At 54.3% G+C, this 17023-nt stretch overlaps 5 protein-coding genes across 5 annotated transcripts; 3 read left to right on the top strand and 2 right to left on the bottom strand.

The window, feature by feature from the left end:
* Window positions 1–182: 182 nt before the first annotated feature.
* On the bottom strand, window positions 183–2948 carry Asppvi_004497 (mitochondrial elongation factor MEF2; the record flags this gene model as incomplete). The annotated part of the gene is made up of 1 exon (XM_043300448.1): window positions 183–2948. One exon carries the CDS (start codon window positions 2946–2948, stop codon window positions 183–185), a length of 2766 nt encoding a protein of 921 aa, XP_043156383.1.
* A 489-nt stretch (window positions 2949–3437) lies between these two features.
* Asppvi_004498 (retromer subunit VPS17) lies at window positions 3438–5341 on the top strand (the record flags this gene model as incomplete). The annotated part of the gene is made up of 3 exons (XM_043300449.1): window positions 3438–3896; window positions 3961–4414; window positions 4473–5341. 3 exons carry the CDS (start codon window positions 3438–3440, stop codon window positions 5339–5341), a joined length of 1782 nt encoding a protein of 593 aa, XP_043156384.1.
* Window positions 5342–5526: 185 nt separating this feature from the next.
* Asppvi_004499 (GFA family protein) lies at window positions 5527–5988 on the bottom strand (the record flags this gene model as incomplete). Its single annotated transcript, XM_043300450.1, has 1 exon — window positions 5527–5988. The coding sequence occupies one exon, from the start codon at window positions 5986–5988 to the stop codon at window positions 5527–5529; it is 462 nt and encodes a 153-aa protein (XP_043156385.1).
* A 592-nt stretch (window positions 5989–6580) lies between these two features.
* On the top strand, window positions 6581–7713 carry Asppvi_004500 (putative nucleoside-diphosphate-sugar epimerase; the record flags this gene model as incomplete). The annotated part of the gene is made up of 3 exons (XM_043300451.1): window positions 6581–6600; window positions 6659–6864; window positions 6914–7713. 3 exons carry the CDS (start codon window positions 6581–6583, stop codon window positions 7711–7713), a joined length of 1026 nt encoding a protein of 341 aa, XP_043156386.1.
* A 574-nt stretch (window positions 7714–8287) lies between these two features.
* Window positions 8288–15737, top strand: Asppvi_004501 (putative THO complex component (Rlr1); the record flags this gene model as incomplete). Its single annotated transcript, XM_043300452.1, has 2 exons — window positions 8288–13179; window positions 13241–15737. 2 exons carry the CDS (start codon window positions 8288–8290, stop codon window positions 15735–15737), a joined length of 7389 nt encoding a protein of 2462 aa, XP_043156387.1.
* Between the last annotated feature and the right edge of the window lie 1286 nt (window positions 15738–17023).

A 17023-nucleotide genomic window follows, 5' to 3' on the forward strand; every position in this document is an offset into this window, starting at 1 on the left:
GATGGTTTAGAGTACCGATTGTCATTGCAATGAGCGTTTTGTCTTGCTACATGCCAGCAGAGACGGCAAGCATATCGTCTTCTGCTATCCACAGGTACATACACATACATTTTATCATGAGTATAGAGTACGTAGTATACATTGTTGTCATTTATAGTACAGCAGGGGGTGCGCTGGAGCTATCAATAAAAGCCTCCGCGTAACTCMGCCAGCACAGCCTTCTGTCTCTGCGCGCTCATAACCTCAAACCGATCGACAGACATCACGAACGTGCCCCGGCCCGCACTCAGACTGCGGAGATGCTTCAGGTATCCCACCATCTCCTTCAGCGGCACCTTCGCCGTGATGGTGCGGGGCCGGTTCACCGCGGTGGGGATCTCGACGCCGACGGAGGGTGTCTCGAAGGGATCCGGGGGTGCGTAGATCCGCCTTTGGTCGATGATGACGGGTTCTTCGACGCCGGTGGGTGCGGGCGAGACATCGGTAGCAGTGATTGGGATGTCCTCGTCGAGAGAGACGATGTGGCCGCCGCGGGAGGCGGAGATGTCGTGGACGATGGCGCCGAGACTGGCTTCGTCGACGCTGATGATGACGTTCATGACGGGTTCCATGAGCGAGGTTCCTGGGCTTGGCTGGGTGGGGGAGGGGAGGAGGTCGCGGAGTGCGGCGGATGTGGCGAGGCGCGCAGCGGCGGAGAGCGCGGAGGGGGTGGTGTCGGTGCCGAAGATGTGTGCGGCCGGGTCGAGGGTTAGAGTAACGCGGGTGCTGTGCATGGGGAAGGTGAATTGGGGCCCGCGGGCCAGGGCAGCCAGGCAGCCGTTTTGCAGGGCTGTTCGCAAGGTGTGTACGTCCAGGCCTGGTGGGAGGAGGGGGCTCTCCTCCGTGCCTTTCTTGGTGCGTTCGATTTGGAGGTCGGGGGCGAGGATGATGATTTGGTTCCCATCGCGGGTCTCGACAGCGAGAGCGTCCGGTTCAGGGGCGGGCGATGTGTCTGGGTTGAATGGCTCGACTAGGGCCGTGCAGCCGGCTTTGCCCTTGCGGCCAGCGATCTCCTTGTCGAAGATCTTGGTTACGGCGGGGGATGGGCCCAGAGGGGTTTCGCGGTAGCCGATCTCGATGCGGCCCATGGTTGCCTTGGCCTTGAGATCGTTGATTAGACGATCGCGCGCGATCTCCAGGTGGAGCTCGCCCATTCCGCTCAGCAGGGTCTGCCCGGAGTCCTCGTCGACGGTGACATGGAGACTGGGGTCTTCACGCAGGAGGAGCGCGAGACATTCCTGCATCTTCTTCTCTTCGCTCAGACTGTGGGGCTCCACGCTGGCGAAGAAGACGGGAGGTGGTACGTTGATGGGCCGCAACTGCAGGGTATTGAGTGGATCTGGCGGTGTTGCTTTGTTCCCCGCGTACGAGACGAGGGTGTCTCCGGTCCGGGCGTGTTTGAGGCCTACCACGACGCCAATGTGTCCTTCGGGGATCGAATCCACCTCCACCGCATCGTTGGCGTACATTTTGAGTAGGCGCGGGGCGCGCTCCGAGACGTTGAGATTAGTGTTGAACAGAATGCAGTTGCGATCCAAGGATCCAGAGTACACCCGCACATATACCAAAACCCCTCGTTTGGCGTCGTTGACTACCTTGAAGGCCAGGGCGCAGCCTTGCAGGTTCTTCATCACATTCTGGGACTCTGCATGCGCGACCGACTTCTTCTTATGCTTACCCTTGGCAGATGCGGTCTTTTCGCTCGACTCTACAATGAGTTCGCCCGAGAGAAGGCGCTGCAAGCCTCCCTGGACCCCTCCAATGCTGACCTCCGGGTCGGGGGCCTCGCGCGGACTCGGAAGGAGGTTCACCACGGCATCCAGCAGGGGCTGGACTCCGATATTGCGGAAGCTGGCGCCCGCAAAGATGGGGACGATGTTGCTTTCTGGCTCCTCGAGGAGACACCGGCGCAGGCTGTCCAGGATGTCTTGCGGAGGAACGGCAAGATGGTCCTCGTCGTAGTCCAGGAACTTCTCCACCATTGCCTCGTCGTGCTCGCTCAGCAGTTCGACAAGCGCTATCCGGGCACGTCGGAGCTCCTTACCGAGCTGGGCCTCCTCGGCATCTAACTGCGCAAGACTCAGCATCTTGACCACCTTGCCGTCCCCTTCTTGCCATCGAAGGCCTTGTAGGTTGATCGCGTCGGCCACACCGACAAAGCGGCCATTGCCGTTTTCAAACCACGGAATCTGACACACAGCCGGGAAGCTCCCAAGTCGGGAGCCTACCTCTCTAACCGTCCGCCCAAATGCAGCCCCATCTCTGTCTAATTTKTTAACATAGACAATCCGGGGAATGCGATAGGTGCTTGCTTGGTGCCAGACTCGCTCCGTCTGCGCCTCGACACCAGCTACACCGTCAAGTATGCATACTGCGCCATCCAAGATGCGCAACGATCGCAGAACCTCGAATGTAAAGTCCGCATGTCCAGGAGTATCAATCAGATTAATCGTATGCGATGTCGCAGATCTGGGGGTCTGCACTTCTTGCTTATCACTCTCCCCAGCTGTTGGCGGCCAGTGGAAGGTAATGGCCGCCGATTGAATAGTGATTCCTCGCGCACGCTCAGCAGGGAGAAAATCAGTGACTGTAGATCCCTCATCCACATCTCCTATCCTTCTGGTAAAGCCACTATAATAGAGCATACGCTCCGTGGTGGTCGTCTTGCCTGCATCAATGTGGGCTATGATACCAATGTTCCTTGTTCGGTCCAGAATTTTCTCTTGCCATCTTGACGTAGATGTCGAGAAACCCTTTGATTGACATTGACTCCGAAGCAAACATATTTTGTCAGAGATCGCGGTCCGTCCTGTTCCCAACCCAAGGCGCTTGGCAGCATCAACAGTTGCTCTAGGACGATTGGATCGCACCGCCTGGGGAAAGCTGCGCAGGAAAGGAGCTGCAACCATGACCGGATATCATTGACAATATATAAGCATTCAATTGAAAGTATTCATTATAATTCAGAATAAAAGAAGGGAAAATGAACAGAGGAGATAAAGCAAACTGCGCGAGGGAGAAAGTTCAGAGTGGGTGATACCTCATCCTTCTCTTCAGAAGCAGATCAGTGAGTTGAATGCCTGGCCAATCAGGCGCCGATCCTCCCCAGCGACGTAAGGTTGTACTACCTCCGCCCCCATGGCTGCAACGCTTCCCTCTCCAGGCAGATGCTCGTCTCCTCATTTTCTCCACGTCGTGGCGGTCTTTTCTTCTCCCTTGTTCTTTCCAAATACTTCAATCAGATTTCTTAAGGATTTACAGGTATTTTCACATCAATTTAGGTTCAATCTCCCTGGTCGTCGTCTGAACTAACAAGGTCGCGCCCGCAGCTCCTTGTAGACGTGGTTGCATCGGAGCCAGAAGTCTACCTAATCCGCCTGAGGCATAGATAACATCCCATGGACTATTCGGCCATAAGTCAGGACCCGGATCATCCCTCGGGCTCTGATCCCTGGGCATCTCCTCGAGCGACTCAGACATCTTACCCTGCATCCAACAACAACGATATTCCCTCCTCGCCGCTACCCCCGCACCAACAGCCCGGATACAATGGCGACCAGGAGGGCGATGACTCCAGACCAAGATCGTCCGAGAATGGAGCCCCCGACTCGCCTGATCTATCCGAACGACTTCAAAGTGCGCAATTAGGAGACCCTGACTATGCTGTTGAGCAGCCACCGTATGCTACACAAGCCCAGTATGCGAACGAGCCTCGGTCTCAGCTGCCCGCGCGGTATCAAACCGGAGCCAGACAGAACGCCAACGCCAGACCTGGACCTGCGTATAAAATCCAAGCTAAAATTACGGGACTGGAGAGGACGGGGAAGAAGGATCCTATCCTACGATTTGATGTTCATGTAAGCGGTGTTCTTGTGGCAGMCTGTTCGCCTGCAGTAAAACAAAACTGACGCCGGCCATCAGACAAATGTCCCCAAATTCAGAACGACACAGTACCGAGACGTTCGGCGTACCCATGCCGAGTTTACAAAACTAGCGGACCATCTGATCTCCGCGAACCCGGAGGTTCTCGTCCCCGCAGTGCCGCCTCCATTGACCCCCGCCGGGGCAGGGACCGAAGAGGACGAGATCCGAGTTAAGGCGTCGATGCAGCGGTGGCTGAACATTGTTATGAGCAATGAATTTCTTATGCAGGATGATGAGGTTGTTCTGTTTGTCGAAAGCGACTTTGGCTATAGTCCTGTCGTTCGAATGAAGCAACCTGCAACAGGCGTTCGAAGGAAGGTCCTGAAGCAGTTTGCCCCGCCGCCTGATGATACCCCTGAACTGCAGGATGCTCGGCCTATTGTGAAGATGTTCTACCTTGGAACTATGGACGCCGGCCATAAGGTTGATCGCGTGGTCAAGGCTCGTCGAGGTAGGTGGCTGATACTTCTTTGGCTGGACGAGAATTCACTAATTGAGATTCCGCTCAGGGCTCGGCCTTGCTGAATCTGATTTCGGCGTCAAATTAGGACAGATGCACGTGCAGGAGACTCACCCCGGCCTAGCCAATGCCTACAAGAAATTGGGAAAGGTTATTCAGACCGTGGGCGACTTCCACGCGGTCCAGGCAACCGCAGAGGCGACTACACTTGAAGATCCCTTGAGCTATCATTCCTCAGATGCTTTTATTGTCAAGGAAACACTGACTAATCGTCACATCCTTCTGCGCGAACTCATCCAAGCTCAGCAAGCCACTCGCAGCAAGCGTGCAGCTGCGGACCGACTGAAAGTCAGCTCGTCGGTTCGGCCGGATAAGGTCGACGAAGCCATCAATGCCCTGGACGAGGCTCAGAGCCATGAGGATTACCTGACGAAGCGGACACAACGCGTCACTTCGAACCTTCTTCTGGAGAAGCGCGCCTGGTTTGAGCGTACCTCGAATGATATGTTGAACAGTCTACGCGAGTATACCCTTCGCCAGATCGAAGCGGAGCGGAGAACTTTGGCTACACTCGAAAGTGTTCGTCCGGACATTCGGTCTATCGACGGGTCCGGTGGTCTGAGCCGCCTGGGTCGTGAAGCACACCCGGCTGTCCGCCGGGCAAACCTCGCTTCCAGTCAAGGTCCTAAGGGAGACGCATGGAGTGGGATTCCACGCCGTAGTGACAGCCTCGGACGCAGCATGAGCGGTAGCTTCGTTGCACCGGCAGCAGACGAGGACGACGAGACTAACGGGCAAGGCATCGCCAAAGGACGATTGCGGTCTCCCAGTGGCGTTGGCTCGATCGTGGGGGACGATGACGAGGACCGACTCGATGCCAAGAATGCCGCCAGTCGATTAGCCACCAGCACATTTTGATCTATTTCTGTAGATTATGGACATGATGTTGTTAAGATTCCCCTGTGACAACTAGTTTACTTCTGTGGTCCTTGCCTCGGCCAGAGCGCGCCTTGTTTAAGTTCCAGATGAATTATGCCCGTCGTTGATACTGTATTTGTTCTGTCTGTACAACAAAAGAGTATTTCCAATCGTACCTGACATGCTCAGCTCGACTTCGTCTGCAAGTTCTCCAAACCCTCAGCCATGTCCGGCGAAAACTGATCCCACCGATCAGCGCCATCATCAGGCAGATCAAACCACGCCACCTTCTCCTGCACAAAGAGATGACAAGTCGGCTTCGGGACCTTCGCTTGATGTGCACTGTCGATGGTCCCTGTAGTCACACTCAGGAGCTCGGGCTCGTAGTCATACTTCATACTAACGCTCGATCCGCACTTTGGACAGAACCCGCGGGTCGCAAAAGCACTGGATCTCCGGAATGAGGGCAACTTGGTCTTGTCCCAGGTGAGGCAGCCTGGAGCAAAGGTCGCCCAGCTCTGGAATGGTGCGCCGGATTGTTTGCGGCAGGTAGTGCAGTGACAATTTGTGACGTTTAACGGGGGCTGGCTGGCCGTGTAAGTGACGTGGTGGCAGGCGCAGCTTCCTGTGATGAGGTCGGATGGCATTTTGTAGCAGGTTCTGGGTGTTGTACTGTGCTGTCCTCGCGGTTGGTGATAAACTGGGGATTATTTACTTTTTGAACCCCCAGGATGAGATCCATGGGTGGGGGACTTGGAGGATGCTGCTTTTGTCAAACTGATTATCGCGGTGGACGTCATGAGGGGTTGTCCTCCTCGTGTTTGGTTGTACTTCTGACATCCTCGTATCATGTCATGTCTGTCTACGATACCTTAGGTAGGATTGAGTTCAAATGCAGTGCTGTCCAAACAAGCACTCCACCTCCAATCAGCTACTTCACTAATATTATCCCCAGCAATCATTTTGAGGATTGATGCTCTTCTCTGAAGTTCCGTCGGCCTCCGCTCCCCACTTCTCGACGGCTCTCGAAGCTCTGATTGAGTCTTGTGCGGAGACGAGGGTACATCCAAACGCGTGATTTCAAAGCAAGGGTGTATGTAACTTGAAAATGTCTCCGAGTTGCATTATTGTAAATCCTTGCAGATCTATATAAGTGTGGTTAGGTCCCACACGTCTTGCTCTCAGCGTTGCTGTCTTAATTACTCCAAGCTATTTAGATACATCGGAGAAAGATTCACTATGGCTCCAAAGGTTTTCCTGTATGTTCAACCGCCCTGAATTATTTTGATAATACTCACCTTCGACCTCATTTTCCAGCACAGGTGTTACCGGGTACATTGGTGGAGATGTCTTCTATGTGGTCTCCCAAGCGCATCCTGACTGGCAGATTTCTGCCCTGGTTCGCAACAAAGAAAAAGCGGCTCAACTTGCCAGTAAATTCCCCAATGTCCGAATCGTGCATGGAGACCTTGACTCCGCCGACGTGATCGAGGAGGAAGTCAAGAATGCAGATATCGTCTTCCGTACGTGAGCACCCTCTGCTACAAGCGACCATAGACTCACGACGTACAGACTGCGCCGACTGCGACCATGTCGCTTCTGCCACTGCTATCGCCAAAGGCGCTACTCACCACACCCCTGAGAAGCCCCTCTGGCTGATCCATACGTCTGGCACCGGCATCCTAACTGTCGAAGACTTCCGCGCCAACACCTGGGGAATCGAGCGCACCAAGGAGCACAATGACTGGGACGGAGTAGACGAGCTGATCAACCTGCCCGATGACTCCTTCCACCGGAACGTCGACAAGATCATCATTGGGGCCGGCCAGCGCGCCCCCGACAGTGTCAAGACCGCCATCGTCTGCCCCCCTACCATCTACGGCCCCGGCCGTGGTCCCGGCAACCAGAAGAGTGTCCAAGTCTACTGGCTGACTTCTGCCGTCCTGAAACGGAAGAAGGGCTTCCTCATCGGCGAGGGCAAGAATATCTGGCACGAGGTGCACGTCCAGGATCTCAGCAATGTCTACTTGGCCCTAGGGGATGCCGCGGCGGCAGGAGGCGGCAAGGCCACCTGGAACGAGCAGGGGTACTATTTCGCCGAAAACGGGTCTTTTGTCTGGGGTGATGTTTCGCGTGCTGTGGCCAAGGTGGCTTACGAGAAGAAGCTGATTCCGTCTCCTGATGTTGAGCCATTGTCAGACGAGCAGGTCACGGAGCTGAATGACTTTGGGCTGTATGCTTGGGGGACCAACTCGCGCGGCCATGCCATACGCGCGAGGAAGCTGTTCGGTTGGTCGCCTCAACAGCCTAGCTTGATGGAACTTATCCCTCAGATTGTGGAGATTGAGGCTAAAGCCTTGGGACTGATGTAAGTGTCAGAAAGATATGCATAGTCAACGAATTTTATGAAAGCGACTGCAGAATACGCCTTTGTGGTTGTAAACGGACAACAACAGCCTGTGGCCATTCATTTTCCATTCAGCTATAAGCCTTAATAGCAAAATGACTCCGTAATTAAAGCAAATTTCATAAGAGAACTATCGTAGTAAAACAGGGAATAATTGAGGAAGAACGTAACCTAAAATGCCGGCGGGATAACCTAAAAAGCTTAGCGCCGAGAAATACGTTAAGCGACCCAAACGCGCCAATCGCTCCGTAGCCGCGATCCTCCTGCATGCTTGGAATTACGTTTTGCTGGAGCTCTCTGCCGTTCTTTGATCGATTCAGCCAGCAACACCACCACCCGTCTTCGCACTATTACCACCGCAGGTTGTCCTCTCCATCGTATCTTTCTCTTCATCTCATATATGCATTTCTGCATCTAGTTGTTGGTTTGACTTCTGGCATGTGCTGACAGTTTCACCTACAAAGACCCGCTCCATGAGTTGCGACCTGTCGGAGATTTCGCGGTTTTCTCTATGAGGTGTTAGATTGGACGAAGCTGTCATGGCTCCAGGTGCTGGAGGAAAGAGGAAGAGAGGCGACAGATCGTGGTCTGGCGACTCCGGCAACGACGGTCTACGGCCTTCCCCCCACCGACCGGGCAATCTCAACATGGCGCAACACAATCACGGCTCGCATCCTCGCGACTTTCCCGAAACGCGCGGTCGCGTACGGAGACAGTCTAGTCGAGGCGGGAGGAACAGTAATAACCTCAGCCGACGACCTAGCAATGACATCCCCAATGTCACCGCTGGACAGAAGGATACGGCCATGTCTCCGCCTGCCAGAGATGTGCCTGATTCGAGCCAGACAAACGGGGTTTCACCGACGGTAGCAGCTAGTATACTGCCCTCGCCGTCTCCCGCGCCGAGCTTACAGCAAACGCCCGCACAAGCGCAGGCGTCCCCGAGACCTCAGTCACGGTCACTGCCGTCGCCTGCTCCCCCCGTCAAGCCTCCGCCGGGTCCACCGCCGCCTTACGATTACGAATATGTCACAGATAGTGTAGCTGAAGATTGGACGTCAACAGGAAGACAGAAGGTCATTACGGATGGCGTGCAGGCGAGGGACCAGGAGGATGCGTCAAAATTGGCTTCGATCTACCAGGAACTGATCCGGTCTGCATTCTACGGCCGGTTGTCACCCACCGACGTCGGAACGGTGATCAAGGAGATTCTTGGTGAAGAGGTGGCAGCTCAAGATATCGATATAGTTGATGAGGGGCAACCCTCAACAGTTCTCGACACACGCTCTTTGTTCCTGGACACCCTGTCTATTCTTACTGATGCCGATCCTAGCAATCCTGCCTTGAGACCGTTGGTCTTCTCCACAGGCATCAATGCGGCTCTTTTGCGCCTCCAACTCGAGACTCCCGTCCTACAGACGCTGGGTCTTGTTCGTGACACCTTTACTCGCATCGGCATTCGTAAACAAACCAATCTTCTGTACCGACAGTCCAACTACAACTTGCTGCGGGAGGAGTCGGAAGGGTACTCCAAGCTGTTGACCGAGCTTTTCACCACTAGCAACAACGAACCACCGACCAGCGAGGTCGTTGAAGATACCTTCGAGAGGGTCAAGGCTATGATAGGAGCCTTTGATATGGACGTTGGCCGAGTTTTAGATGTCACGCTTGATGTCTTCGCCGCAGTGCTTGTGAAGCAATATCGCTTCTTTGTTAAGCTTCTCCGAGTTAGCTCCTGGTGGCCCAAAGACGATATTTCCCGTACTCTTGGTGGTGATGACCGTGATTCTGGCCTGCCAAATTGGGCACTACCAGGTTCCGCAGGGTGGGCAACAACGGACGAGGAGCGAGCTGAGATGATGCAAGCCAATGAGCAGCGAGATCGTGAGTTTTGGAACAGAGTCAGAGAGATTGGTATTCGAGCCTTTTTCGAAATTGGACGGAAGCCGATCTCCGAAGACGAGAGAAAGCGTATATTTCCAGAAAACACGAATCTGTCAGAAGAAGAGATGGAAACACGGAAATGGATCGAAGAGACAGGAACTMTACCCCCCAAAGGGAACAGGGTCGCAGCGCAGCTTCTTGGCTTCAAGCTACGCTTCTACTCGTCGAAAGCGCGGGATAAGTCAGATGTCCTCCCCGACAACCTCATCTATCTGGCGGCCCTTCTGATCAAAGTCGGATTTATCTCGCTTCGCGACTTGTACCCTCATCTCTGGAGACCTGACGAATTGATGGACGATCTGAAAGAGGAGAAAATGAAGGAAAAAGCAGAAAGAGAGAGAGCTGCGCGGCCCGGTGGAGGTGTAAATGCTCTGATGATGGCCGGTGCTCTGTCAGACGATACGTTACCAATTCCACGCATTCGGGAATCAGAACAACGGTCATCCACTCCTGCAAAGGACCAAGAGGCGGACAGAGCAACCCCGCAGAAGACGGATGAAGATGAGCTGCCAGAGCCCTCGGATCAGAAGGTTATGCTGCTAAAGAGTTTGCTCGCCATCGGAGCCCTCCCTGAGTCTCTCTTTATCCTAAGCAAATTTCCCTGGCTTATGGATGCCTATCCCGAACTCCCCGAATACATTCACCGTATCTTGCATCACAGTTTGAGCAAAGTGTATAGCTCATTGCGTCCCTTACCGACCGCCGAGGAGCTCAGGGAACAACAGCAAATACCAAGCCAAGATCAGGCAGGTCTGGCAAAAGGACAGATTCGGCTGACTTCGGCGCCTCCAAGACGAGTACTTCGCTGGGCTCAGCTCGACAAGGACGACACGAATGATGGGACCGATTATAGATTCTATTGGGACGATTGGGCCGATAATATCCCAGTCTGCCAATCCGTTGATGATGTTTTTGCTCTTTGTTCGTCGGTTCTGAATATCTCTGGGCACAAAATTGGACTTGACCCCAGTCTGTTAGCTAAGCTTGCGAGGATTGGCAAATCCAGCCTTACTCAAGATGACTCACCAGAGAACAAAGCGCGCTGGCAGGATCTCTGCAAACGTCTCCTGGTGCCTGCGATCAGTTTGACCAAGGCAAACCCCGGGGTTGTTAATGAGGTTTTCGATCTTCTTGGATTCTTCCCCAGAGCAACAAGGTACAACATCTACGCGGAATGGTATTCTGGACAGACCTCTCGACTGCCGGATATCAAGTCGGCTTTTGATCAAGCGAGGGCCGAGACGAAGGACGTTCTCAAGAGGCTGAGCAAAACAAATATACGACCGATGGCTCGCGCATTAGCGAAGATTGCTTTTGCCAATCCCGGTATCGTGATCAACGTCGCCATCAGCCAGATCGAGTCTTACGAGAACCTCATTGAAGTTGTGGTGGAGTGTGCGCGCTACTTCACATACCTCGGATATGATATTCTCACCTGGGCCCTAATCAACTCGCTTGGCCAAAAGGGACGAAGCCGAGTGCAAGAGGGCGGGCTGTTAACCAGTCGATGGCTAAACGCGTTGGCAACATTCGCAGGCAGGACCTATAAGCGCTACTCTATCATGGATCCTACCCCTGTCCTTCAGTACGTTGTTGAACAACTTCGGCAGAACAACTCCACAGATCTTATCATTTTGGAGCAGATGATTAGCTCTATGGCTGGTATCATCACAGATACAAACTTCAACGACGCGCAGATTCAAGCTATGGCCGGTGGTGAGATCCTCCAGTCACAGACCATCCTACAACTACTCGACAAACGGCACGAATCGAAAACAACTTCGAAACGACTGATGAAAGCTCTGACAGTATCGAAACTGGCCGGACAATTGCTTGTTGCAATCGCCCAGGAACGCTGGACGTGTATCTACAAGGCAACGGAGGGAGATTCTGAACTCAAGTTATTAGGTAACGTCTTCGACGAGATCCATCGCATCCTAGCGCAGTATCTGGATCTCCTACGCAGCAACCTGTCGGTGGATGAGTTCGATTCTTTTGTTCCAGACTTGGCTTCTCTCATCAAGGAATTTGGTATTCAGCCTGAGATTGCGTTCTGGATCCGCCGACCCAGCGTTTCCCGCAAGGTTGCGGATGCTGAAAAAGTAATGCAAGAGGAGGAAGCAGCAACAGCTGCTGCTGCGAGGGCCCGCGAAAGCGAAGCTGCGCCTATCAAATCCGAGGATGACAAGATGGAAACGACAGATGAGGGTGAAATGAACGGCACTGCGGATGAAACCGCCGACAACTCTATGGAGATTGACAAGGAGCAAGCAGTGGCAACCACAGAGGGAGACAGCAACCCTACTTCAGGGCAACTGACATCCTTTAGTCCAACTCTGAACCCAGTGATGCAGGATCTCGAGGATCAGGTAAAGTCGGCACTGACACCCGAAACTTGGGGAGTGGTCGGCCTTCATTTTTACGTCATCTTCTGGCAATTATCGCTTTACGACGTACATATACCCCAGAAGGCTTACGAAGATGAAATCGAACGTCAGAAGAAAAAGGTCGTGGCCATCAACAGCGATCGATCCGACATTAGCATGGCCGGCACTCAGCGAAAGGAAAGAGAAAAGAAGCAGATAACCCAACTGCAGGAACGCATCTTGGAGGAAAACAAGGCTCATCTGAAGGCCTACGGTCAAACAAGGACAAGGCTACAGAAGGAAAAGGACCGGTGGTTCGCGGGCATGCGCGGGAAGCATGATTCCCTCAACGTCAGCCTGCTGGAACAGTGCTTCCTGCCCCGTTTGCTGCTGTCACCCATCGATGCGTTCTACTGCTTTAAGATGCTCAAGTTCTTACACACGTCCGGCACACCCAACTTTCGTACTGTTGGGCTGCTAGATCAGTTGTTCCGCGAACAGAGACTTACCGCCTTGATTTTCCAATGCACCTCGCGGGAAGCGGATAATCTTGGCCGGTTCTTGAACGAGGTCATTCGCGATCTCGGTCGCTGGCATGCCGACAAGGCTGTGTATGAGAAGGAAGCTTTTGGTACGAAGAAAGACCTGCCTGGTTTTGCCATCAATGTCGATCCCGAAGGCAAACCTACCACGTTCTTGGAGTACGAGGACTTCCGCCGGCTATTGTACAAGTGGCACAGACTTCTGGCTTCCGCACTCAAGATCTGTTTGAATGGAGGCGAATACATGCATATTCGGAACGCGATCAGTGTCCTCAAGGCAGTCGTGCAGCATTTCCCCGCTGTCAACTGGATTGGTCGTGACATGCTCACTAGCGTTAACAACCTTAGTCAAAACGATGAGCGAGACGACGTGAAAATCCCTGCTGCATCGCTGATCGGCGACCTGAATCGCCGAGAGAAGAAATGGATGCTACCGCAAGCCTTCATGGTTTCAAACCAACCAGCGGGCAAGGGACCTGCACCAGCAGCTGGAAAACCCGGGACTCCACGGCCTCGATCCACTACACCAGCTTCCCTGAATGCTGCAGCGCCCGAGTTCAAGCCCCCAACATCCGCCGAGTAAGTTGACATCCGGCACCAGTCCATGATTTAGCATATTTTCTAACAAAGTCATGCGCAGACCTGAAGGCGGCCCCAGATATGAAGCGACTAAAAAGACCGAGGTAGAGGATGGGGAGATCGAAGATGCTAAGATGATGGATGTATCAGCTAAGGACAATGAGCAAAGCGATCAAGCTGCCCAGAAACCAGCAGAAAAAGCTGAAGTTGAATCACGCCAAGGTGAAGAGTCCACCGTCACACAGCCTCATGAGACCACTAGCGGTCAACCTTCGAGCGAGAAACCTGTTGGTTCCACGGAGGCTCATACAGAAGCCGAGCTCCCCTCGCATCCCCGACTTTCTGACTCGCCTGCCGCATCGCAAACGGCCACGAAGGCTTCGGAATCTGGACGCCTTCCTAATGTTCCCAGACGGCCGGAATCAGAGAGAGCTCCTTTCAGCAGTCCCAATATGCGTCCTCAATCGCAGATACCAAGTCGCCCCTTCCGTGGTGATGACGGCCGGTTGCCATCGCGCTCGGATCTCATGGATGCTCGACGAGACAGACAGTCAGAATTCCCTCGGGGCGGCCGGTTCGGTGATCATGAACATAGCCGATCGTTCGAGCAGCCTGGGCCAGAAGGCAGAAGCTACGGTCGTCTTGAAAGAGACTTTCCTCCCAGACCGCCTGCAGACGAACCCTTCCGGGGCCCTCCACATCGTGACGGACGTCTCACGCGTGAGGCGGATTGGCCTGACCGTCCTGGACGCTTGCGTGGACCTCCAGATTCCCGCGAAGCTCCTTCGTCACGGTCTGTACCACCTGGCCCACAGACTCACCCTGATCGCGCAGACTTGATTCAAGATCACCCTGAGCGCGGTGGAGACGGATATCGGCGCGGCGAGCAAATGCGACAAGAAAAAGATGACCGAAGAGCTTTGCAAACACGAGCTCTTTCACCCCCAAGGGCGGACCTCCCAAATCGTCCAGAACGATTCCCACCTGATGACCGCCGTTTCCCCTCTCACCCTCAAGCGCGTTCGCGGTATGACGATGCACCGACCGAACCCCGCAGTGACCGGCAATCACGGGCCCCTATGGATGCCCCCAAGCCCAGGGAGCCTGCCGTCGACATGAGCCATGGCCGATTACGTCAACCAGAGTCAACATCAGACATCCCGTCTGGTCCACGGGGAAGAAACCCATCCGGACGGGGTGGACGCACCGCCTCTGGTCTCTCGCATGCTACACCGTCTTCTCCTGCCGGGGCCCCGGATCGTCAACCCCCCACTGGACCAGGTCGCCAAGGAATGCGAGGCGCACCCGAACAGCCGAGTTCAACCGGCCCGTCCTCGCCAACAATTGAGAAGCTCGATGCCAGTGGAATTCATCCAGACCGTCTCAAGGCTCTGCAACAGCAAGCCACTGAGGACACTTTTAGCGGCAGTCCACGCCCTCATCAATCTCCGTCTCCCGCATCAACTGTTCCGCCATCCGGACCTCGTAGTGGCCTTGCGCCGCCCTCCGGTCCATCCTCAACCAATCGCGGGCCACCATCAGGACCTGGTTTTGGTGGTGAACGCGGAAGGGGGGACAAGCGGTTTGCGGGGATCAACAACATGCTCCAACAATCAGGCGGACCTGGAGACCGTGGAGGCCCTGGGCCGCAAATTCGTGGTCGCGGCGCGAACAGACAGTCAAGTATGGGTGGTCCCTCGCCCCAAAGCACTCGACCAGGAACACCGGGGGCTTCGGAAGAGGGTAGCCGATCGGGTTTATCCAGTCAAGGCCGTCCTGATCTTCTGACTGGCCGGCCTTCGGCTTCTTTTACGGAAGACGATGGTCCTTCCAAGAGTCGTCTCGGCGGGGGACGGAGTGAACCAGTGGAAGAAACAGGATCTGAGTCAAGACGATCTGGCAGAGCCTCACACGACCGGGAACGGGAACGAGATCGGGATCGGGATAGAGAACGTGATCGCGATCGTGAGCGTGAACGCCGAGGTGGTCCGGACGAAGACGGAGGCCGTAGTAGCAGTCGCCGAGAGGAACGAGAACGGGTCCGAGACTTTGAACGCGAACGTAGCCGACGCGGTGATACTGGAGGAACCGTCTCTCGAGAGGAACGACATGAGTCGCGAGAGGCCTCGCGACGTGGAGCCGGCTCGCGCGAAGAGAACCGTCGCCGAGACCGCCGAGAGAGGGAAGAGAACCCCGAATTTGGACCGGGCAGCCATGAACACGAAGGCCGTCTCCGACCTCCTTCTTCGTTGGGCGGACCACCACCTCCTCCGCCGCCACCACCACCTCCCCTTCCGGGTAACGCGGAGGAAGATCGAAGATGGGGTCCAGGCGGCGGTGGCGGCAACGCCGGTCGTGAGGTACGGGACCGGGATCGAGACCGGAATCGCGACCGGGGACGGGATCGGGACTACAATCGCGACGGGGGAAGCGGGGGGCCTCACCGAAAACGGGGCCGACCTGGAGGAGATGATGGACCTGGTGAAGGAGGAGGTGGTGGAGGCCGAGGAGGCATGCGCATGGGAGGGGAAAGCAAACGGCCCCGGCGAGGGCAATGAATGGGAAGAGAAACGGACTAGCTTTTGTTGTATGCTCCATTCGTTCGGACACTGTGTTTCCTTTCTTCTTTATCTCATTTGGGGCTCTATTTCATTGCATTTGTTGGACGGTGTTCGTTGCTGCATTACCACCAAGCCTACGTCGGATCTAAGGGATTCTTCTTTTCGTTGTGGCCCTGAATACAGGAATTCAATTCATAGGCGTGTATTATTGAAAACAGCAGAATCATCAGATGGAATGATGACATTGTTGATTAGTATTTCTCTTCTCTGCGTATAGCATTGAGGTGAAGCTGCTGGGACCGACAGTCGTTATCACGAGGGCTGCTTTACAGTCTGTTTTCCAGTACTCCTAGTCTCCCTCAGTAACATCTCTTTTACCCCCACTCCGTGTCAAGCTCTCAAATCGAGCCGTCAAACCATCACGATTCTTATTATCCGAATGTATATCCTAGTTCAAGAATCACAGGCAGATCGGACCGACACTCCGCGTCTTCCCCCGCTCTCTGAACCGCCAAGTGTCGGTTAATCCTCGGACGCTGCTCCGTTTCCTTTTTCATCTAGCTCCCTGTCTAGCGTCATCGACGTATCGGTCCCTGAAGCCTTGACTGCCGGGATCCATATCATATCGTGCGAGCACTAGTGGGATTGCTTCTCCCGCCCGTGCTTGTTATCATTATTCCCTGGCTAACTACAGATTATCCATGCTAGTGTGACAGTGCTCACGAGGGCGTTCCTGTCAGTTTCATTTTAATACATAACCATCTACTAGGAGTAATCTGTGCATGTTTCTCCACCGCTGGGAGAACTTCGGGTGTTCCAACCGGTGATCCACCGGCTGGAGAAGCTCCATCTGTACGGAGTAATGCACTGATGCTGACATGCTTGAGGTGCAGAACTCCAAAACTGCTGCGAAATAATGCTTCCGCACTCGGCTGCTATCTACAACGAACCGTTCAACCCACCCGATCCTAAGATCGCGACGGAGAATTCGGGACGGTAGAACGAAAGAATAGATAGACACGGGTTGTTTCATCTTCAGTTGATGATTACTTGTTCTTTTCCTCTTGCGAGACGACATTCCGCGTGCAGTTGGAGATTTTGGAGTATGCTTAGACTGGAGATACAGCCGCAGTATATCTAGTGCTCGGTTTCCCCTCAATTGTTCAACTTTTTTTTTCTTTGTCGTCATTCTCCTCACATGGTTCCTCCTTCCTCTCTTCATTGTGTTGCTGGTTTATTTAACTGTCTGCAATTCTGAGAGTCGTGGTTCATCATTGATTATT

This window comes from Aspergillus pseudoviridinutans, assembly GCF_018340605.1.
Source record: "Aspergillus pseudoviridinutans IFM 55266 DNA, scaffold_3, whole genome shotgun sequence".
Classification (NCBI taxonomy): Eukaryota; Fungi; Ascomycota; class Eurotiomycetes; order Eurotiales; family Aspergillaceae; genus Aspergillus; species Aspergillus pseudoviridinutans.